At 43.5% G+C, this 23,276-nt stretch overlaps 1 protein-coding gene across 2 annotated transcripts in view; it reads right to left on the bottom strand.

The window, feature by feature from the left end:
* LOC311241763 (uncharacterized protein) overlaps positions 1-23,276 on the bottom strand; it is an 85,399-nt gene that overhangs the window by 10,257 nt on the left and 51,866 nt on the right. The window contains exons 1-7 of one of the 2 annotated variants that reach the window (XM_084330669.1): positions 19,135-19,309; positions 8,967-9,169; positions 7,928-8,032; positions 5,135-5,227; positions 4,604-4,714; positions 2,150-2,270; positions 1,631-1,735 (exon numbers count right to left, since the gene is read on the bottom strand). In XM_084330669.1, the coding sequence (XP_084186795.1) occupies positions 1,631-1,735; positions 2,150-2,270; positions 4,604-4,714; positions 5,135-5,227; positions 7,928-8,032; positions 8,967-9,169; positions 19,135-19,144 (748 nt within the window). In that variant the 5' untranslated portion in view covers positions 19,145-19,309. Of the gene's footprint in view, positions 1-1,630; positions 1,736-2,149; positions 2,271-4,603; positions 4,715-5,134; positions 5,228-7,927; positions 8,033-8,966; positions 9,170-19,134; positions 19,310-23,276 lie in introns of those variants that run through there. The other variant, XM_084330668.1, reaches the window with a different exon arrangement.

Genomic DNA, 23,276 nt, shown 5'->3' with positions numbered 1-23,276 from the left:
GTGCAGTGAAGTGAGCAACCTTGCATCTAAATAGAGCATTGAGAACCGCGTGCGAATAGAATGTTAAAGTGTCAGAGTTTAATGCAGTAACGTTGAGTTCGACTTAATCTAATGTGAAGTAATAGTCGATCATTTATTGTATATCGTGCGGCCACAGTTCTTCCGTGTGTAGCATTACCCATCGGTTCGTCGTGTCTTTAGCTAGTGCACTTATCCAGGCTGTGTGGCCTAAATACGTCGCCCACACCCGAGGAGTCCTAGGCGAGAACCATTGGACATGTACACAGGAGAATTGGCACCGGCGATTGCAGAACCATTCCTGGTTGGATTATATTGCTTTGGGACCGTGACTACCGGAGAAGAGCACCGTTGATTTCCACTATCATTTGGGATTTAACCTTGTGAGGATTACCACTCGGGCCTGCCTCGTGGAAGGGGCTGGCTAGCTGTCGTCAATGCTGTCGAGCATCTTGGATTACAACTATTGCTTTTGTCTGCGGATCAAGGGAGTACAAGCACCGACTCCTGTACCTGGAGCCTCTTTATTCCTCGTTGACTCAGACGGAGTACCCGAACATTCCTCTACCCATTGTCTCCAGTTGGTACCGGTGTTGCCCTATATAATTGCTACTATACAACAGGTGGCGTCAGCTTAGACCCATCGTAGGATTCCTACTATTCTTAGTGACTTATGCTCTTGACTGACTTTACGTATATTCTTCGCCATACAAGCGCGACCCTAATTCTCATTCTGTAACCTAACGTTGCCTAATAATAATAAATTACCCTCCAATAGTATTTCTGTGTCCATGCCGTGTTCTTGTGAGTGTTCACCATCAATATTTGATGTACTGTTTGGCCAGTAATTAAAGTACATAACTAGCAGTGGTTTAATATATCACAATCTTTAATACAGTCAGGGTTTTGTAACCCCTCAGTTACAATTATTATTATTATTATTATTATTATTATTATTATTATTATTATTATTATTATTATTATTATTATTATTATTATTATTATTATTATTATTATTATTATTATAATAATAATAATTGGGGTTTAGTATTACATTATTATTATTATTATTATTATTATTATTATTATTATTATTATTGGGGTTTAGTATTACATTATTGTTATTATTATTGGGGTTTAGTATTTTATTATTATTATTATTATTATTATTATTATTATTATTATTATTATTATTATTATTATTATTAATAAATATTATTATTATTATTATTATTATTATTATTATTATTATTATTATTATTATTATTATTATTATTATTATTATTATTATTATTATTATTATATTGGGGAAATTCTCCTAGAGTAATCCTATGTTAGCCTGGCATCAGTATTGTTCAATGCAATACTACATCAATGCATCACACATGTTAAATGATCCATGGAACAGAACTGCATTGTAATATGGTCCTTTTCAAATAATATTCCCCCAAATAATTAGGTGATACATTCATATTTGATGTTGTCATTCATTTAGACATACTTGTGTATCACATTATCACAACACATTTAAAAAACATTTCATCTCTATATAATCCCATGGAAATACAATTACATAGAATATTGGCTTATTGTCCAACTCTATCCTTCATACCTGTTGTATTCTCCATAGTGTGTTCATCTTGATCTTTACACATATCTGAAGTCAGTTTAGATGCAAGTGTTGACAGGATGGTGTCTGACTGGAAGGAGAACTGATCTGATGAACAGAAAGCTGTGGTGTTAGTAACACAATTCTGTTTAAGAGAACTAATAGTACTGGTGTTGCTTCTGAATGAAAGACCGTTCAGTTCAGTTAATTTTTATTTTGGATATTGGACACATAACAATGGTCATTCCATAAATCGCCAACGTTTTACCAGCTGCTATTCATATTGTCACAATATGAAACAATGTGATATAGTAGTGATATATGGATAGTCGTTGAATTGACTACACATTAATGAAAAGTTATCACTATATTCTGTAGTTGGCCCCAGAGTCAGCAGGCAGTGAGTGGGCTGAGAGCTGACCATTCCTGGCTACAGTATCACTCTCACACAGAGGAGGAAGCAAGAGGTGCAGGAGCCAGTGAGACAAAAGCCTTTTTATTAAACAGGGAAAAGGTTCTTACTTTTTTTCAGATTTTTATGTCGTCTATGATCCTGCAAAATCATCTTCAGATCTTCAGGGTCTGAGAAACATTGCTCAACTTCATCGGAGTCGAGAAGAACGGGGGAGGAACTGGACACTATCTGAAAAAGATGGAATGATGTTATTAATATAATTCTGGGATGGCCGAAAGGCTGCGCTGATGTCATTAATATAATCCTGGCCAAAAAACTGCGCTGATGTTATTAATATAATCCTGGGACGGCCGAAAAACTGTGCTGATGTTATTAATATTGTAGCGACCCTGGTTGGGACCAACTGTTCACTGAGTGGGGGTGTTTAACTGTCAATCACTCATGGCCCACTAAGCTTGGGGCTGCTTGTGGTCAAGTCCAAGGTGCCTTGGGGTTGGTGGGTCCATGGGTGAGGGGCAGGGGCTAAGGGTATAAGAGAGTGGTACACTTGAGAGCGTGGTCTCTTGGTGGGAATGGCGTCTCTTGGTGTCGGACTGTGAACGGAGCAACACGTCTCTTGGTGTCGGACGGAGGAAAGAAGCAACACTTCTCTTGGTGGTTGGCGTCTCTTGGTGTCGGACTGTTAAACAGGGCCTGACAGAGAGCGAAGCAACCAACGGAGCAACATGTAACCGGTAGCTTCGCATGTAACCTGTATGGTGTTACTGGAGAACTGAGTACATGCTAACTGTAGCTTAGTGTAGTAATATAATCCTAGGATGGCCGAAAGGCTGCACTGATGTTATTAATAATCCTGGGACGGCCAAAAAACTGTGCTGATGTTATTAATATAATCCTGGGACGGCCACAAAGCTGATGTTATTCGGAAAAAGAGTGGAGGAGAGGAGAGGAGAGAAACTAGCGTGACCGTAAATTACAGAAGACGCACTAGAGACTCTTCATTTTCACACTGAGATGAAATTAAACAAATGCACATAAATTAGGAAAATAACAAATAAAATATTTATGGCATGGTGTCCCGTTGGGGGGGGCGGGCAATGGTAGGGGAAACATCGGGTCTACCTTCCAGCCCTACAATGTGCAATCAGTAAGACATTTTTATTATGACATTGTTCTATAAACAACTTGCGAGTGATATGTATATTTTCAACTAGTGTCCTGGTTCCACTCATCTTTCAACTGCACAATTCTGATGTATTTTAAACACAGCTCACAGGAATTGAGTGACCTCAGTTCCTTTGGTTCGTTACCTGTGAAATGTCTGGTCTTTGTGAAACCGGTCTTATTTGACATGCCCTGAGTGGGAGTCGAACCTCGGTCTCCCGCACCGCGGGCGACATCGCAGACCACTATACCAAGAGGTGAATTAACTTCTTGGTAATGTGTCTGTATGCCTTTTAACAGCTTCAGTGCCAGCCTCTGTGTCCTATTTACCCCCTTGAGTGCCACCACCCACTTCAATTATAGCGCTCTCATATTTGCGAACGCATAAACTACATCTTAAATTATGTGTCTAATCTGGCCGTCGCTTATCAATGACTTGTTTGCAGTCAACATTGTCGAAACGGATTGTTTTTTTAATCTGTTCATTTCCGTTTTATACCATTTTGAAAAACGCTCGTTCCTTGAAACTTCCAGAAGATTTCAGAAGATTCTGTGATAAACGCCCTTTACTGTAATACACAAAACACGTTGTCATTTTTCGGCCTATTTATGAATCGTTTTCAAATAAACGCTAGATTATCGATAGTATATGTGTACTTATGCACGCTATAGAAGCGGGCTGAAAAATCGATTCTCTTATTTCCTGATCAGCACACACACACACACACACATACACACATAGGGCCCACGTTGATATCTGTGAAAAAAGCTCTGATTATCCTAAGACTGGTAAACCTTACCTCAGATCAGATGTTCTCCAAAAAGATTATTCCAATTCCTGATCGCCATTCCAAATATCGATCGCATTTATTGATCCAACGCTGGGTGGTCGAAACACTGATTCCACGCTGTTCTGATGGTCCAGAATGAATCCGATCGTCTCGGGTGACTTGCCTGAGAAGTAAAATGAGGAAGCAGGATTTCCCCCCCCCCATGCTTTTCATTCAGTCTAATCCAATGGGGTGCAGTACCACAGGGAGAGACGATAGGGGGCGGTATTTTCCCAATGCAGCTCAAAGAGAGTTCCAGTGGTAACGGGAGGCTAGATTGATGAAATATGAATGGAAATCGCTAATAAAAAAATAAACGATTAAAAACTAGATCTCTCGTCTCTCTGGCACTCAACGGTTGGCATGAACTAACGAGTTATCTCGTCGTTGGCACTGAAAGTGTTAAGGGGGAGTGAGTTTACTTGCAGTACCACTACGTGCCACAGTCACTTCACAACACTTGAAGTCCATCGTGACTGTGGATATACTCACGGACCTCCGTTACATTTGGTTCCTGCATAACGTTACCTGTGAAACATCTGGTCTTTGGTTCCTGTAGAACGTTACCTGTGAAAAACTTGGCACTGGCAGGAACTCCTCTAGTCTGGAGAGGAACTCCCACACCAGAATTTGTAATGCTGTGTCAAAACAGGCACCATACTGGACTGGGAACACATCCTTCATAGAAAAAAACAAAACATACTGTATATTATTATTAACAATAATAATGATTACTGTACTTATTATTATTATTATTATTATTATTATTATTATGATAATATAGTTTGTCTTCTTCTGGGGCAACAGTGGCTCAGGCGGTAGAGCGGCCATCTGGTAGTCAGAAGATTCCCTGTTCGATTCCCACTCCTCCCAGGCAGCGTGTCGAAGTGTCCTTGAGCAGGACACTTAACCCTTAACTGGTCCTGATGAGCAGGTTGGCACCTTGCATGGTTGCCTCCGCCATCGGTGTGTGAATGTGTGAGTGAATGGGTGAATGTGAGGAACACATTTTTTAAAGCGCTATATAAATGCACCATTTACCATTTGACACAGAATATACAATCATGGATAGTGGGAATACTTTAGAGTAAATCTTACCTCAAAAAAGTGCTTCCTCTCAGACGAGTCAGAAAGCAGTGTTTGGACCAAATCCAGAAAGTTCATCTTAGAAACTTCAACCTCCTCTCCACCCTAAAGACACAGAAGAACATTCATTAAAGCATTACATCACGCGCAGGAGTGGGTTATAGCAGGGGTTCCCAAAGTGGGGGTCGCGAGCCGCCGCGAGGGGGTCGCCAGATGATTTACATTTTTTATTTTTATTTTTTAATGCAGTCAGGCCACTGAACTTAGAAGCAGGCCAGGCCGCGTGAATATTTTAGGCAACCAACTTGTGTTCAGCGTTTCTCTGATTGGCCACTACGCCCATGTGACCGCGGCAGCGCGAGAGAGCGGCAGTGCGGAAATAGGCTGCATTCTATTGCCATTCTCTGCGACAAACTCTAACCTTAACCAACTCCGAAACAGCGCCTAAACTTAACCTTTCTAACCTTAACCAACTCCGAAACAATGCCTAACCTTAACCCTCACCTTAACCAACTCCGAAACAATGCCTAAACTTAACCATAACCTTAACCAACTCCAAAAGAATATTGCCATGCTCTAAGACAAACTCTAACCTTAACCAACTCCGAAACAGCGCCTAAACTTAACCCTTCTAACCTTAACCAACTCCGAAACAATCCCTAAACTTAACCCTAACCTTAACCAACTCCGAAACAATGCCTAAACTTAACCGGCGAAAGAATGCATGTTAAAAAAGAAAAAAGAAACTGAAGGGATTCGAACTTGTTACCAACGCACCGCAGGATCCACAGCAAGGCGGCGAACCAGTTGAGCTAGCCGTCGATGTTAAAAGAGGGGGAATTACTGCTACATAATGCAGAGCTCCGGGGCAGGGGGCGTGGCTAGACGCAAGTTGGTTACCTTAAATAATTACGCGGCCAGCAGCGCAATAGTTAGATAACCGAGGTGGGGAACAACCAGGAGATCAATGCAACTCACACAAGTTGGAGAACTATCTCTCTCTCTCTCTTGCTCTCACACACACACAAAGGGAGCCGCATGTGATTGGTGGAGGCGGGACCCTTACAAAAAACTGTTGTTGCTAATCATTGACACATGCTAGCCTGTAATAATCCCCCCCAGAAAAATCTACTTTGCATTTGATATATTGTAAATATATGCCATCACACACACTGGAATTTAAAGGGTTAGAATTATAAAATGAATATGTGGTGTTATGATCAGGGCTGAAGTTGAATAAAAGATTGTATTTTTTTCAATCTGACATTACAAAAAAACAGAAAATCCATCAAAATCAGTGTTGTTGCTAATCATACATATGCTAGCCTGTTTTTTAACAATAATTTGTGATGCCATCACAAACACTGGCATTTAAAGGGTACAAATAAAAAAATTCCTGCACCAGAATGCAGGAAATGAAGTCTTTGTAACAAAGAAATTCCTGGTGGGGGACCCCCAGACCCCCTGCTTAAAAAGTGGCCTGACTGGGGCTATATTTTGCAATACATTTCCTGGCCTGAATGATTTCCCCAGTCCAGCCCTGGTTAAAAGCCTCCAATGCTTATTAGTGTGTGTGCATTCGAACGTTTGCATGTCTCAACCATACATTTCCATTATAAAAATAAAAATAAAAGAAAATTATATGTATATATATTTATTTTTATTTGACCTCCTATAATAGTGGGGGTCGCGGCTCTCTGACACCGTTATTTGGGGGTTGTGGCCTGAAAAGTTTGGGAACCCCTGTTCTATAGAAGCAGCTGGGAGGTATGCTGTTTTAAGTGAGCGTGGATTATTGAATTGATTGATAGCTAATTTTATTACTGTCCACCTTGTTTCCGACTGGTTAAGCTTGGCGACTCTTTCGAAGTCGCTCTCTTTCGAAGTTGGTTAAGGTTAGAGTTTGGAATCAGGGCTGGTGGTCTATCGCCCTGCTCTAAAGACAAACTCTAACCTTAACCAACTTCGAAAGAGAGCGACTTCGAAAGAGTCGCCAAGCTTAACCAGTTGGAAACAAGGCGGACAGTAATAAAATGTGCAATTAATCAATCAATCAATCAATTCATGCGATTTTTATTTTGTTTCACAATGACTCATGACCCACTAATTACATAATCCAACATTGCACATTCGCCGTGACAGAATCGTTTTTCATTTAGTCTTTATGACCCTATCAACATATCCTTTCGTAACGTTTACTGTCCGCCATCTTGCTTTCACTTCTAAAAACTTGCACGGCGGATTGATAGTAATTCGGTTGTGGGCGGGTCCTGGGACCAAGAGCGTGGGGTTATGACAAATACCCATGTGTAACTTGACTGTTTCAGCCAATCAGAATCGAGAAATTTGCATGCCATTGTATAAATTGAAACATCCACCTCTTCCTCTCCACCCTGATGACACAGAAAAACATTACTATCATGCACTTTGCCACTAAATAATCTTCCCTGCCTATATTACTACCTACTATGCTAATTATGTCTTCACTACTATGCACTCAAGACTGTAGCACCAAAGTTGCAACACTGTTTGATAAACATCGTTACTCAGCTGAAAGACTTGTACCCTTCCTGCTGACCTGACCTGTGTACATAACTTGTAAGTCTGGAGTAAATGAAAAAACAACAGAAGATTCTCTTGTTTCCAAAATAAATAAAAGTGGGGAAAAGTTAAATATTTACGATATTTCATATCTACATTTTGCTACATTTAGTACAATTTATACAGGCTGACCAACAGATATAGAATGTATGAATGAATGGCAGCAAGACAGACAGACGCTGTAACCTACAGATGTTAAACTACCTCTTCTTGCATGCAGTTTGTTGTCCACTGACGGAGAGTGTTTATGTTGTCCTGAATGGCCTGAGGGTCAAATGTCTCCACTCTCTGCAACAACTCCAGGGTGAGCTGAGGAACACAAACCATTAGATGAACCATTCGCTTTTGGCTAGTTATTATCCTTCACTGAACACTTATCACAATGTGTGTGTGGGTGTGTGTGTTGGGGAGTAGATTTAGTTAAAGGTCCTGTGTCTTATAAATGGCCTTTTCCAGTGTTTAGCATTGTTTCCTAGCAATGGGGGATTATATCAATGTGGTCTGTGTCGCTAATCCTCATTTTGACTCATCAGTCTAGTCTCGAGTTCACGAGATCCTCCCTCACTCAACTAAGCCGTTCTGATTTGACTGTTTTGCTGACGTGAATAAGGCACTGGTTGTAGTCAACGCCCACATCGCTCAACAACAGAGCGAGTGGAATTACTTCCTCAAACGGGTTGCGCGGGTGCAGAGGGAGAGAGGGATACGGAGCAACGGGAGCATTTACTAGCATTTACCTCTCTCTCCGTCACTCGTCTCGGAGCCATTTACACACAAACCCAACTGTGTGTGTGTTTTCGGGACGCATCTCCCTCTCTGTCTGTCTGTCTATCTGTCTGTCTCTCTCTCTCGCTCTCTCGTATGTATCACGCTGTGTGGGTGACTGTCACTCAAAGCACTTCTGCAGCCTGAAATCCTGAGGTAGAAAAATTATGCTTTTGAGTACTTCATTAGAAATACAAAACAATGAATTCTTTTGAAAAAAAACTTTACAGATGTGTTCCAGACTCACAGGAATTGTGTAAAGTTGCCCAAATAGTGCAAGGAATAGCAAGACATGTGACCTTTAAACTACAATCCAACTACTGCAAGTATTGCAACATGGCAGCAGCTAGTAAGGGAGTAAACATCCCTATAATATCATGGAACTACACGTATATAACCAATATACACCCCTAGTCTAAAACCAGGTGGGTCTAAAGTTCAGACGTTTAGACTCCAAACGTCCCCTCTGTTGTCTTACCCGTGCTCTCAGTCCAAGGATGAGCTGAGCTCTCTGCCTGAAACTCAGAAGCTCTGGAACCATCTCTGTCACCAAACTGATGAACTCTGCCAGTTTTCCATACTGGTCTACACAGCGCTGCCAGGCCACCTGCCACATATATGCAGACTTCAGGCGTACTGGTGCAACCAGGAGACGCATGGACGACAGCGGGAGATTAAGGTCTGCAAATAAACAGAGACTGCAGTCAAACTCAATCCAAAGACTAATTAAACTGGAATAGTAGACTGTGGTTCAATAATGAGATTTGTAGCTAAGTGATCTCATGTCCAGACCGGATGACTTTAATCTAACAGATGACTAGGAGGGCTCAGGGGTGGAATCAACTGCACTTGAACACACATATAGTAGACGTTGTGGCTGTCCTGGACTCCAGTTTCACCATAGAAGAAATTAATCAAGCTATACAATCATTCCCAAGTGGAAAGACCTCCTGTGAAACACCATGATATCAAATAGGCATCTTGGTTCATGTAGTTTTCTTTTGTTATTTGAATTACATTGTGTATTTTCCTTTATTTTTGTTTTTCTTTTGACACATTCCATAGTACAGACACTTATTTTGTGCTCTTTTATGTAATTCTAATTATTCTAATTACTAGTTTTCCAGTACTTTAATTTTCCAGTATGTGGGATATTTTCTGAAAGTTCTCATGACTGAATTTTACCAGGTAGTCACTTGAGATCAAAGATCTCTTTTTCGAGCAAGACCTGGCCAAAATGGCAGCAAAAAACAAAAAACAAACATACAAAAATACACAAAACACAGACAAAGACATAAAAGGCAGGGGAGCTCCAGTAGCTCACCGCGTACCTCGGACGCTATTTCGGCGTCGGGGACAACCGTGCGCGTCACGGATCTGGGGTACACGAGTTCGACTCCCGGACTCGCCGTATTTTCTCAGAGTGTCTTTCCCCTGATCTACACCCCATTCAACCTGTTTCTGTCGGTCATGCTTGACCAGAAAAAGCGATAAACGCTAAAAGAACCAGCTGACTGGTCAAAGTTTAAAAAAAAAAAAGACATAAAAGGCAAAGTGGGGCAAGGGGATACATTTGAGCTGCAGCAAATCAGATTGAATGGGATTGGGGGAGATTGGAGGGTAGGGTAAAAAGGTAGAAAGAGGATGGAAGGTGAGGCCCTGCAGGAGGTTGCTGGGGAGAGAAGGTCAGGTTAAAAACATAAAATATAACAGCACATTATGCAGTGAAGCAGCGACATTCTCCCATCTCATTCTTTAAAATGCCCTTAATTTGAACTTTAAAATCAGATATGGTAGTGAGGGCCTGCAGTTTCAACGTTTTTTGAAGTCCATTCCAGGCAGAGGGAGCAGAGAACATGAAGGCCCTTTTCCCAAACTCTGTGCGGGTTCTGGGTACTGAGGCATATAAATAGTCCTGGGATCGTAAGCTGTAAAATGGGTTTGATGTGATGGTGAGGTATGAACTGAGGTAAAAAGGGAGCTGACCAATAATTGCTTTATAAATGAAGGTGTACCAATGAAGCAGTCTACGGGCAGTCAAGGACGGCCAGTTAACTTTAGCATACAGAGTGCAATGATGGGTAAGTGATCTATATCCAGAAATAAATCTTAATACACCATGGTAAGCAGTGTCCAACATGTGTAGTGAGGTGGAACAGGCATTCATGTATAAAACATCACCATAATCTAATACTGGTAAAAAAGTGGCAGCAACTAGTTGCTTCTTTGCATTAAAAGAAAAGCACGATTTGTTTCTGAAAAAGAAACCCAACCTCACTTTTAGCCTCTTGACCAGGCTTTCAACGTGTGGTTTACATCAAGTAAAAAGCCAAGGTATACTATTTAAAAGTCGACACAATCTGAATAGGAATGCCTTGCGATGTGTGTATAGAGGCAAGACAAGGCATTTTTGTTTTGGATTTAGTAAAAATCATCATTTTTGTTTTTTCCGGATTTAAAACAAGCTTTAGTTGCTGAAGTTGGGATTCTATTTCTTTAAACGTATTTTGCAAACTTTCCAGAGCTTTTGTCAACGTATTAGCACAACAGTAAATGACAGTGTCATCAGCATAAAAATGAAAGTTTGCATTTGGAACATTTTTGCCTAGATTATTGATATAGATTGTAAATAACAATGGTCCTAGAACAGAACCTTGTGGCACCCCCTTGTGGACAGATAAAACATCAGAATAAAAACCATCAGCCTGAACACATTGAGTCCTGTCAGCAAGATAATTACAGAACCAGCCAACAGCAGAGTCAGACAGTCCTACATTAATTAGCCTATGCTTCATTATATTATGGTCCACTGTATCAAATGCCTTTGAAAAATCAATAAAAAGGGAAGCACAATGTTGTTTCCTATCTAAAGCCCCAATTATGTCGTTTACTACCTTTGTAGCTGCTGTAACGGTACTGTGACATTTCCTAAAACCAGATTGATCACAAGATAAAAAATAGCATTGTTATATAAGAACTCCTTCAGCTGATTACTTACCAGAGTTTCCAGTATCTTGGCTAAAGCTGACAAATTAAAAATTGGCCTGTAGTTGTTGGGGTTTGAAGGCTCACCACCTTTTAACAGGGGTAGAACATGAGCCTTTTTCCAAATCTTGGGTATTTCATTACAAGTCAAGGTTAAGTTAAAAATATAAGTTAGAGGTTCTGCAATAAAATCAGCAAAAAGCTTTAAATAATAGGGATCCAGTTTGTCTGGCCCAGCCCGTTTTTTAGGATTCAAATTCTTAAGGGCTTTATGCACTTCACCAATAGAGAAGGGCTGAAAATCAAATGTATTATGTGATGGGGGCTCAGTTTCAAGTGGGACCTGTGTTGTGGTATTGTTTGTTACTTGATCAAAGAGAAACCCAGAAGAGACAAAGTGTTTGTTAAAGCAGTTGAGCATCTCAGTTTTCTCATACACAGTAGATAGACCAGATACAATACAGGGTGGAAGACCAGCTGTGCTATTTGGGGATAAGGATTTGATTGTCTGCCAAAATTTCTGTGGGTTATTTAGGTTTTCTGTTGTGAGAGTGAGTAAAAACTTGATTTGGCCTTCTTTACTAAGGAAGTACATTTATTTCTTAAACATCTAAAAGTGGTCCAGAGAGCTTCAGAGTTTGCCTTCCTTGCCTTGGCCCAGATGAGATTCCTTTCTCGTATGAGGTTGGATAAATCTTTAGAAAACCAGGGGTTATCCCTGCCCCTAACTCTATACTTCCTAAAGGGGGCGTGTCTGTCAACAATTGGCAAAAACATATCCAGGAAGAGATTCCATGCTAATTCAACGTCAGGTATTAAAGAGACCCTGCTCCAATCATTTAGGTACATATCCTGCCAAAATCCCTGTTCAAAAAAGTGCTTTGTATCACGTTTAATAATGTAGCGAGGTTTTGACTTCGATATCTTTGTATCCCTCGTTGAGTGCCGGAAACGTAGATCTACGTTTCTGTCACGGACTCACGGTATTTATTTTATTATCTATATCCATTCATAATTCAGCGGGGCACCTTGTGCATACTGTTCTGAGTGTGTCTGAGCTGGCAACGGTATTATACCGCCCTCTAACGCCTTCGGCCAGTAATGCACCCGATTAGAAACGGGTTTGTTTATTTTCTATACTGAGCTGCGGTGTGGGGGCGGGTCCTAAACGCTCCGGGAAAAACACATGCTTCTAGGGATGGCTTGGACAACTGACCCCGCCCGCCCGTTGAAGAGCAATGCCCAATAACGTCGGAGGCACGATCGCTGTGGATAACTGGAATGGCCATGAGATTATTGGATTCTTTTTTTCCCATTACTTCAGAGACCAGGTAAGGACACCATATATGAAAGCTTGCGTTGATCTGATATTTATTTCTACTGCGATTGAAGCTATATGTGTTTATGTGTCTAGCTGTTCTGCCGTTGGGTTGCAGGAGAGGGGGGGGGGGGGGGGGGGCGCCGGTCTAAGCCACATTGCATGCATGACAAAGCATAATAGTGATGATCTAGCGTTGATTTCAGGAAGATCCGATAATCAGGCGAAAAATTACAACGTGTTTATTGAATTACACAAAAACGTGTCTTTTCCCTGGAATTGCTCAGAAGTGGCCAAACTATGTTCATATTCAAAACGGTATAAAATGGAAATGTACGGATGAAAAAAGAATCTGTTTTTTGCACGTTGACCAGAAGCAGCTCAATGAGACTCGAGGGCGTTATTAGACCCATAGCGATACTATAAAATATAGGTTTAGTTCTACAAACTACAACTACGTTTACGCAAGTGATTGATTTTTGACATTTGTGACATACAAGATATGTAAATATACAGTATAGTAAATACTAGGGGGAGGGAAATGTACATTAGGAGGGGGTGGGTGGGAGGGTGTTCGGACATTTACGGGGGCCAGTTTCGAATTGCAGTTTTGAAGGTGGGTAGGGAATAGGTATTCAAATTTTTTTATGGCTGTGGGTAGGGCGTTCCACATTGATGTGGCATATTGCGAAACGTGTTTAGTCCCTTGTTTGAGCCAAATCTGGGTTGCACATGATTTGTGGAACTCCCTCTGGTGTTGTGGTCGTGGTATTCACTGACCTTTGGGAAGTACCTCGACATGTACATGGTTACCTTAGTGGTGTAGTGTATCTTGTAGACCAGGCCCATTACAAGTTGCTGTACTCTGTCGTCTACTCTAACTTAGCCATCCTAGGTTGTCAAAATAGGCTGGGTGAGGTGTGTTTTAGGAGTAAGGTCAAGCAGCAGTCAGTTTGTTTTGTGATGTTTGTAGTCTTGTTTTTAGTGCCTTTGAGGTGCTTTAGTACCATGAGGTGCAAGCCTAGTCATAGTACCCTTGAATGAGTGCTCCTGCTAGAGTCTTCAGGGTATTCTTGTTTACCAAAGAGGAGATCTGGTACAAGAATCTTGTTCGTTGGTTGACTTTTTTTATTACATCGTTTGCCATTTTGTCACAGGAAAGATTTGCCTCTAGGATGGACCCCAGGTATGTAATTTCATCTTTCCTTGTGACAATATTGTCACCCACTGTAACAGAGAAGCTGTTTGTCTTGCTGAGTTTGTTATTTGATCCGAAGAGAATGGACTTGATCCGAAGAGTTTGTTATCTGCGAGCCAGGTGCAGATTCTGAGGGCTTTTTCTACCTGCAACTTGTCCTTGTCAGAGACCAGCAGTCATCCGCGAACAGGAACAAGTTGCAGTCACAAGCTGACGACATGTCATTTGCATAAATTAGTAACAGTAACGGTCCTAGTATGCTTCCTTGTGGAACACCACAGCTCACTGGGAGGGGGGTAATGTACCGTTGACCTCCATCTGTTCTCTCCCCTCCAGGTAGGATTGCATCCAGCTCACTGATAAACTATCAAAACCTATTGCTTTTAGCTTGTCAATCAAAAAGGATTATAATGAGTAAGTAACCAGTCCAATCCAAATGAGTGACAATAAACAACTCTTTCCTTAACACTTTGATTGCCTAAGGCTAAATTCATGATATACCATAGGTTGCCAGCTCTATTTGTCTATGGAGAAGTTCCCCTTCTTTGCAGGGCTATAACTTTTTAAATTCTATTGCTAAATTGCCATTATTAGGGCCCATTCAATGTCCTATATGTATTGTTCAGGGTGTATGAACGTTAAACTTTTTCATTCACATATTCATACTAAAATATGATCTAAAGTATAAGTATGTTTTCATCTCTTTCTGCAGCTTTCTCCAGAACGTGATTTATAGCCCCAAATGCATTATATTGATGATCAAATACAGTTTGATAGCAATCGGCGCGATATAAAAAAAATCCAACTGGACGGACTTCTGGAAGTTACTACACGTCATCTGATGTTGACCGGATGGGCGAGGGGGCGTTTATAATTCCGTGGGCAGCGTTATACCATTCATCTAATGTGGGTAAAATGTTCATCATAGCAGTTAGTGTCGAACACGGAAATATTACACGCTAAAACTCACCCCAGTCTCCGCGGGCCGTTGGGCGATCAGCGTGGGGTAGACAGTTTTCCATTATGGGATGTAAAAATATCCGGTCCATTTCCAGCTTGTATAATAGTATATACGTCCAAATCATGTTGTTTATCCAGTTATTGGCAACGGATCGCTATGTATTGTGACGAGCTAGAGTGCCGGAACCTATACTGAGTGCCCGGAAGTAATATGGGTGAACAGCACATCGTCCAAGTAACTTCCTGTTAGGCGATTGCGCCGATCGGCCACCAGATGGCGCTCTTGAACCGCTAGAGGGTTCAGTGGGGCTTTTTGGTGGGTCTCAGGCCAGCGGATGGGAAATATGAATCCGATCACAGATTTTTGAAATATTGATATCAAAGACGAGTTACGGCGTCTTCGGCAACTTGAGCATGGCGGGGAAGGACGCCTAAACTCGTCTTCTGGCAGTTAAAGTGTTAAAGCCAGAAACCAGCGCAACAAATACAGTGTATGTGTGAAATACTTGTGACGTTATCAGGTATGAAGCTGCATCATTGGCAGTGATGGGAGACTGATCTTGTGGATCCACTGAATGACTGAGTTTGTACCAAAATTTGCTTAAATCATAGTAGTAGTAGTAGTAGTAGTAGTAGTAGTAGTAGTAGTAGTAGTAGTAGTAGTAGTAGTAGTAGTAGTAGTAGTAGTAGTAGTTGTAAAAGGCCTGTTGTCACTCAGGACTGGTCTACTCTATACTAGTAGTATAATCAGGTCTGTCTGAAACAGAACATGTACCAGACGTTATGCCTGATGACATATTGCGGACGACTCAGCCCTGCTGGTCTCTGACAAGGACAAGTTGCAGGTAGAAAAAGCCCTCAGCTCGGAACTTGGCAGAATCTGCACCTGGCTCGCAGATAACAAACTCTTCGGATCAAGTCCATTCTCTTCGGATCAAATAACAAACTCAGCAAGACAAACAGCTTCTCTGTTACAGTGGGTGACAATATTGTGACAAGGAAAGATGAAATTACCTACCTGGGTTCCATCCTAGAGGCTAATCTTTCCTGTGACAAAATGGCAACCAATGTAATAAAAAAAGTCAACCAACGAACTCGATTCTTGTACCGGATCTCCTCTCTGGTAAACAAGAGTACCCTGAAGACTCTGGCAGGAGCACTCATTCAAGGGTACTACGACTATGCTTGCACCTGTCAAAGCCACCTTTACGCGGATGACACAGTTCTCTATTGTACTGCTGATTCTGTGCAACTGGCCACTAAATATTTACAACTCTCCTTTGACGCCCTGCAAGATGCACTTATTAGTCTAAAATTGGTGCTTAATGCCAGTAAAACTAAATTCATGTTGTTTTCCAAAGCCAAAAATATTGTTTATAGTGACTTGCATATATCGACTCTGAACAGTTCTTATATCGAGAGAGTTTCAGAATACAAATACCTTGGTATTTGGATTGATGAAGGACTTACATTTAAATATCATGTGGGCGTTCTCGCCAGTAAATTACGGAAAAAGATTGGCTTTTTGTATAGAAATAGAGCCAACTTCCCTATGATTAGTAGAAAGAGAGTTGTTGAAGCAGTATTCCTATCTGTTTTGGATTACGGAGATGTGATTTATAGACATGCAGCGGCTTCCACTCTTAAGCCCTTAGACTCTGTTTATCATTCAGCCATTAGATTTATCACCGGTGATAGTTATGGTACTCACCATTGTATCCTATATAATAAGGTCGGGTGGGCCTCTCTGGCAGAGAGACGTAAGTTGCATTGCAATCTTTTTATCTATAAAGCCATAATTAGAGATTGTCCAAATTATATTAGTTCTTTATTGGAATGGACCACTGGACCCTGTCGTACACGATCCAGTTTTTGGCTTACACTTAGAGTGCCTAGAGTTTGTACTGAACTTGGTAGATCTGCTTTTGGCTTTTTTGCCCCTACATCATGGAATACCCTGCAGGAAACACTGAAACTAGACACTCTAGTGTCTATGGGTCGGTTTAGAACCTTAATGACCAATCAGGTCACCACAATATGTAATTGTTTTTAAATTATTACCTCTGTTTTAATTTTGAGCTATTTTATTCTTTTTAAAAGATTTATTATTTTTTTTTAATGTATTTTAAAATGTGCTCTCAATTATTCTGATTGTCTGATGTCTTTATATTTATGAACACACTGTGACACTTGTGTATGTAACATCTCGACGGCACTGTAAATGAGTTTAATTACTCAGTGTATTATCGAGTATAAATAAAGATTGAATGAATGAACCTCATGGTACCAAAGCACCTCAAAGGCGCTAAAAACAAAATTACAAACATCTCAAAACAAACTGGTCAGACTACTGCTTGACCTGACTCCTAGAACCCACCTCACCCCTGCCCACTTTGACAACCTAGGATGGCTTAGAGCAGGGGTTCCCAAACTTTTCAGGCCGGGACCCAGAAAATAAGGCGTCAGAGGCCCAATGCACATCGTCAGGCTTTTTTTTTTTCAGACGACCGATTTTTTAAGCCAAATATCACTTCAATCCTATTAAGTTAGTTCAAGTTAGTTATTCATTTATATGTGCTGTTTATGAGAGGGCTAACTTGTTGCAAAATAATAATGATAATAATAATAGCCTCATTAAAATACTATTGTTGCTTCGGTTGTTTTCAGCGTTTTATGTGCATAATCTGTTATTTAGTTTGAAATGTTCGTTGAAATAAGTCGATTTTTTGCTTTTGTTTATTTATTAAGTTAATATAAAACCATATAGTCACATTTTAGAATACAATATAATAGAATTTTAGAATACAAATAGAAACACTGTCCTGGCCTGCTTCTAAGTTCAGTGGCCTGACAAAAAAAAAAATTGAATTTTTTTTTATCATCTTGCGGCCCTCCCGTGACTGCTCGCGGCCCACCTTTGGGTCGCGACCCCGACTTTGGGAACCACTGGCTTAGAGTAGACGACAGATTACAGCAACTTGCAATGGGCCATTGGGCTTGGTCTACAAGATACACTACACGACCACCAAGGTACCCAATACTTCCCAAAGGTCAGTGAATACCATGATGACAACACCAGAGGGAGCTCCACAAATCATGTTAAACCCAGATTCGGCTCAAACAAGGGAGCAATTATGCCACATCAATGTGGAATGCCCTACCCAAAGCTGTAAAGGAATGTGAATCACTATTCACTACCCACTTTCAAAACCACTCTCAAAGAACACCTACGGGAGACTGCAATTCGAAACTGGCCCCTGTAAATGTCCTAACCCAACCCCCTCCAATGCACAGTAAATTAACTAGTATGGTTTTTTCAATATTCCAATGTACAGTTTTGCTTGTACAGTTGTACAGTGTCCCCCCCCCCCCACCCAACCTCCTCCAATGTACAGTTTTTACATCAAAATACTCTCTTTTCTGGACTATTTTTGTATCACAAACTATACTGTATTTGCAAATCAGGTATGTCATAAATGTATAGATGTAGCAGTACTGTCTATCTGTATGTCGTATGTCATAATATGTCCTGATGAATTGAAAATGGGGGACCCTGGTGTAAACAAGACGAAAGTCTTTCTCTGGTCTGCATCCCCTTAACAATTGTGTGTATTGAGCTGTACTGTATTGTACCCATTCTGCAATCTGTTAATAAAGTTTTCAATCAATCAATCAATCACTACACGACCAAGGTACCCATGTACATGTCAAAATACTTCCCAAAGGTCAGTGAATACCACGATCACAACACCAGCTCCACAAATCATGTTAAACCCAGATTCGGCTCAAACAAGGGACTAAACACATTTCGCAAATCGCAATTATGCCACATCAATGTGGAATGCCCTACCCACAGCTGTAAAGGAATGTGAATGATCACTACCCACTTTCAAAACCACTCTCAAAGAGGAGGCTGCAATTCGAAACTGGCCCCTGTAAATGTCCAAACCCAACCCCCTCCAATGTACAGTAAATGACCACGTATGGCTTTGTCAATATTCCAATGTACAGTGTACAGTACATTTTGAATGGCTTTGAGAGCGAAGCCTGTGTTTACACAAATTTGTATAATAGGTCATGTAAATAACAAACATTATCATAGTGTCCTCTGCCATGGTATTTGAGTGGTGTTCCCCACAACCCAGGCACACGTCATAGACCTATTTTGTTGTTGTTATTACTCACCGGTCCTCATCGTGACAGAAAACACATTAGAGTCAAAAGCAACACGCCAAGCTGCAGTCAGGCCTCCAGATTTTTAGCTCAACTGAAACTCTGCTCTGGATCCTCTAATGTTTTTAAATGTCCCTGTTATTAACTAACAGCAACTTGATCAAATCTAGCAACAATAACTGTAACAATGGCCCGTATCATTTCCCCATGTTGCGTAGCACAATCACTTCCGGATCGTCTTTACAAAATAAAAGTCGCTGTGTGCATAAAGTAATACATGATGTGCATACACTGCTATTAGAACAATAATTAGAACTGATACCCGACCAAATATCAAGAATGAAATCAATGTCTAGATGAGTTCCCACGCGAAGAATAAGATTAAATAAGCAGCTTTCTCTTGCTATCTTCCTTCTTGGCGTCAAACAATGGTGTCCTTTGAGTACAGCCGTTTATAAGAATAAACAGTGATGAATGCATAAAATGTGTAATCACAACAAGTAGACACAAGGTGGCAGTACTTGCTCATGCACTGTCACAAGGAACGAAGGTTATGTTATCCTATAACCCTAGTTATATGATTACTGGCAAGCGTCTTGCTCTGCCTACTGAACAGCTCGTTCATACCTAATCATGTATACATTGAAAGTATTTCTCATGCACAAGCATCCAGCCACGCCCACTCCCGGTCACAACCCTGTGGCGTGGCTGTGCTCCTCCTTCTGAGTCTGAATTTCATTCGAAAGACAGTCAGGGGTCCTCAGGGCCGCAAAGCAAGACGCTTGCCAGTAATCATATAACTAGGGTTATAGGATAACCTTTGTTCCTTGTGACAGTGCATGAGCAAGTATTGCCACCTTGTGTCTACTTGTTGTGATTACACATTGTATGTGAAGAAACACACTCATCAATGTCAGTTTCAGTATTTAATACAGACAAAGATGAAGACACCCTGAAACAGACCAAGACAGCAAGCTCAGCTGACAACGTATAACATGGATACATAATAACACTATGGTAACACATAAATATATATATATATCTATATAATGCATATATAATATAATATATAATATGTATGAACAGTAATGGTGCATTAAGCATCTCACGTGTATGAGTGAACGAACGTCTCTGCAGGAGGCGAAGTGAGGAATGAGAACTAAGATGGCCTCTCAGCAATAACAGCGCAGAACAAGGCATGTCCGGTTGGATGCTGGTAAGACGCTGCCCTCTAGTGGCCGGCGATAAACTCTTCATCCCCCCCAGACCGGAAAGCTAAGGGTAGGAATAGATTAACGGTCTAAATCCTGTATCCAGCTGCCGGACTCGGGCTCGTAACGTGCTGGCGGCCTCTTCACGCGGCCCGGCCGAGTAGGCAGGGGCAGTGTCGGTGGCGACGTGGCACCGGGAGCGGCGTGCCCAGGAAGGCACCGGCAGGAGCAGTGAGGTCAGAGGCCCCCTCATCAGCAGGCGCCGTAGAGAAGGCGCCCGTAGCCGTGTCGCAGGGCCCATCAGCCGGCTTCTGAGTAAACCCCTGGGGCATCGCGGGCAGGGGCTGACGGGTGGGGGCCGGGGTGGGGACAACGGGTGGGGGCAGATGTCCCAGGGCAGTAGGTGGTGGCGACGGCGCAGCCGACTGCTGATGGGCACAGGGTGTGGCCAGTGTGTAGGCACGGAGGAAACGCCGGTTGCGCAATGTCAGACATCCCGAACCGTCCCTGACCCGATACTGGTTGTGGCCCAGTGACTCCACCACCACCCCTGACCTGTCCCATTTGTGAGGGCTCGGGCCCTGCTGGTTCTGGAGGAATACTCTCTCGCCGAGTGCCAACGGGCGGAGCGGTCTCGAGTGAGTCCCCAGAGACTCGGTGGTACGGGACATACGGGTCCGAAGGACGTCCTCCTTTGCCGCCCATGCCTCGCGCCACAGCAGGCGGATATGCGGGTTCGAGAACTTCTCGAGGCGGTTCACGAAGGAGAGCGAGCCCCGAAGAGGGCGGCCGAAGATGATCTGCGCTGGCGAGAGGTTGCAGTCGGGGTCAGGTGTGTTTCTCAACTGCAGCATCGCACGCAGGAAGCGGTCCTGATCAAGGCTGCCCGACGGGCCGGTGTTGGACATCAGGAGGCGCTTAGCAGTCTTCACCGCCACTTCTGCCCTCCCGTTCAACTGCGGAAAGCTGACGGAGGATACACGGTGCTTAACGTGCCATAGGCGGAGGAAGTCCTCAGTGTGGCTCGCCTTGAATTCCGGACCACCGTCGCTTGAGAGCTCCTCCGGTACGCCGAAAGTGGTGAAGAACGAATGGAGGTGTTGGACCAGGCCCGCTGAGCCTGCCAGGGCAGTACCAGCCGTAGAGCTCAGGACCTCTACCCAGCCCGAGAGCCGGTCCCCGACAACTAGGTAGTGGCGGCCCCCATAGTCGAAGAAGTCCGCAAACACCGCCTCGAACGGAGTGGATGGGGGTGATGATGGCAGGGGGGGTGTAGCCGCCTGTGACGGAGCATTGCGGTTGCAGTCTGCACACCCGTCCCTAGTGGCTTGAATATCCCCTGACATCCCGGGCCAGTAGACTATCGCTCGGGCATGCTGCCCCATCGCTGAAGTCCCCTGGTGGGCGGCGTGGAGATGCCAAAGGACTCTCTCACGGAAGGATGGGGGAACCACGACGCGGTCCTGATAGAGCAGGACGCCATCCTGTGCGTAGACGGACTCACAGACGGATGACAGGCTCGCCAGGGCGGGGTCATTGATGTCAATCCCACCCTCCTGCTCGATGAGGCGGAGGAGGTGGCCAAGGCCCTCGTCAGCCGCTGTTTCCCGTGCGAGGAGGGGCCAAGAGACGGCACGAGCTCTCGTGCATCGTCACGGATGGAGGCCATGAGTGCTGATTCCACGGTGTCAGGCTTGCTCGGCAGCCAGTGAGATGCCGTTCGTCGAGCCCGAGGGGGAAGGGTGCCTTGAAGTGGCGTCAGCGGCATAGCTGCTCTTGCTAGGCAGATGCACAATGTCAAAGCGCCACGGGAGGGTGCGCTGCTTGAGTCTAAATAAACGCAAGTTCGTAATCTCATCCAGCGTGCGGTCGCCAAAGATCTTCACCAGCGGCTTGTTGTCGGACCCCTGCGTGAAGTACCGCATCTGTTCCAGACCCTAGGCCACGGCCAGGGCCTCTCCTTCGACAGCCGCATAACGCTGCTCCGCAGGGGACAGGAAACGCGACCCCGCGAGGGTGATCCTCCATCCTCCTGAACAGCAGTCCGGTACGCCCGAGGCACAGTGACAGTGCTGCTGGAGCAGGAAGTAGCCAATGCCGAGCTTGGACCAGTCAGGGCGAAGGCAGGTACGCTTCTGCATGTTGTAGATCTCCACGCCCTCACGGATGGCCCCAATTATGGCCTGCTTGGACGTCTGGAAGGCCTCCTTCAGAGCGGGGGACCATCGGAACACACAACGTGGGCTGAGGAATGGCTTGAATGGAGCCATCGTGTCACGCAGCTGAGCATAGTTAGCCACCTGGTTAACAAGGCCGAACCAGCTCCTGATATCCGTCGTGGAACCCGGTGTAGGGAAGTCCCGGATGGCGTCCAAGTATTTCGGGAGTGGTTCGATGGTAGACTCCGACACCCTGAAGCCAGCGAAATCGACGCAACTCTCCGCGAATTGAAGCTTATCCGGGTTCAACACGATGCCCGACCGGCCGACACACGTGAGGAAGTCGATGGTCCTCCACCAGTGTTGCTCCAGGTCAGTGTCATAGTGGATGGTGTCATCCACACAGCGTTCCTTGCGCTCATAGTCTGAGAGGACGGCGTCGAACCGGCGGTTGTAGCCATCCCCTGACGACAGGAAGCCCTGTGGTGCCCTGGTGTAGCGCCAACGGCCGAATGGCGTGATGAAGGTAGTGAGGTGGCGATACGACTTACGCAGGGGGACGCTGTGGTAGCCGTTCCAGGCGTCCGTGACGGTCTTCCAGGTGCCCTTCGGGACGTGGCGTGCGAGGTGGAACGGAGACTCGGTGGCAAAGGTTTCACGTTGGCAGAACTTGTTGAGGGGGGAGAGGTCCACGGTTCTGCGGGGGGAACCGTCGTGCTTCCGAGTGACTACCATACGATGGCACCACGTGACAGGATCGCCGTATGGCACACGTTCAATGACC

The sequence above is a fragment of the Notolepis coatsorum genome, assembly GCF_963971535.1.
Source record: "Notolepis coatsorum genome assembly, chromosome: 15".
Lineage (NCBI taxonomy): Eukaryota > Metazoa > Chordata > Actinopteri > Aulopiformes > Paralepididae > Notolepis > Notolepis coatsorum.
The sequence above is the reverse complement of the archived record's forward strand: the minus strand, read 5'-3'. Positions and strand labels throughout refer to the sequence as shown.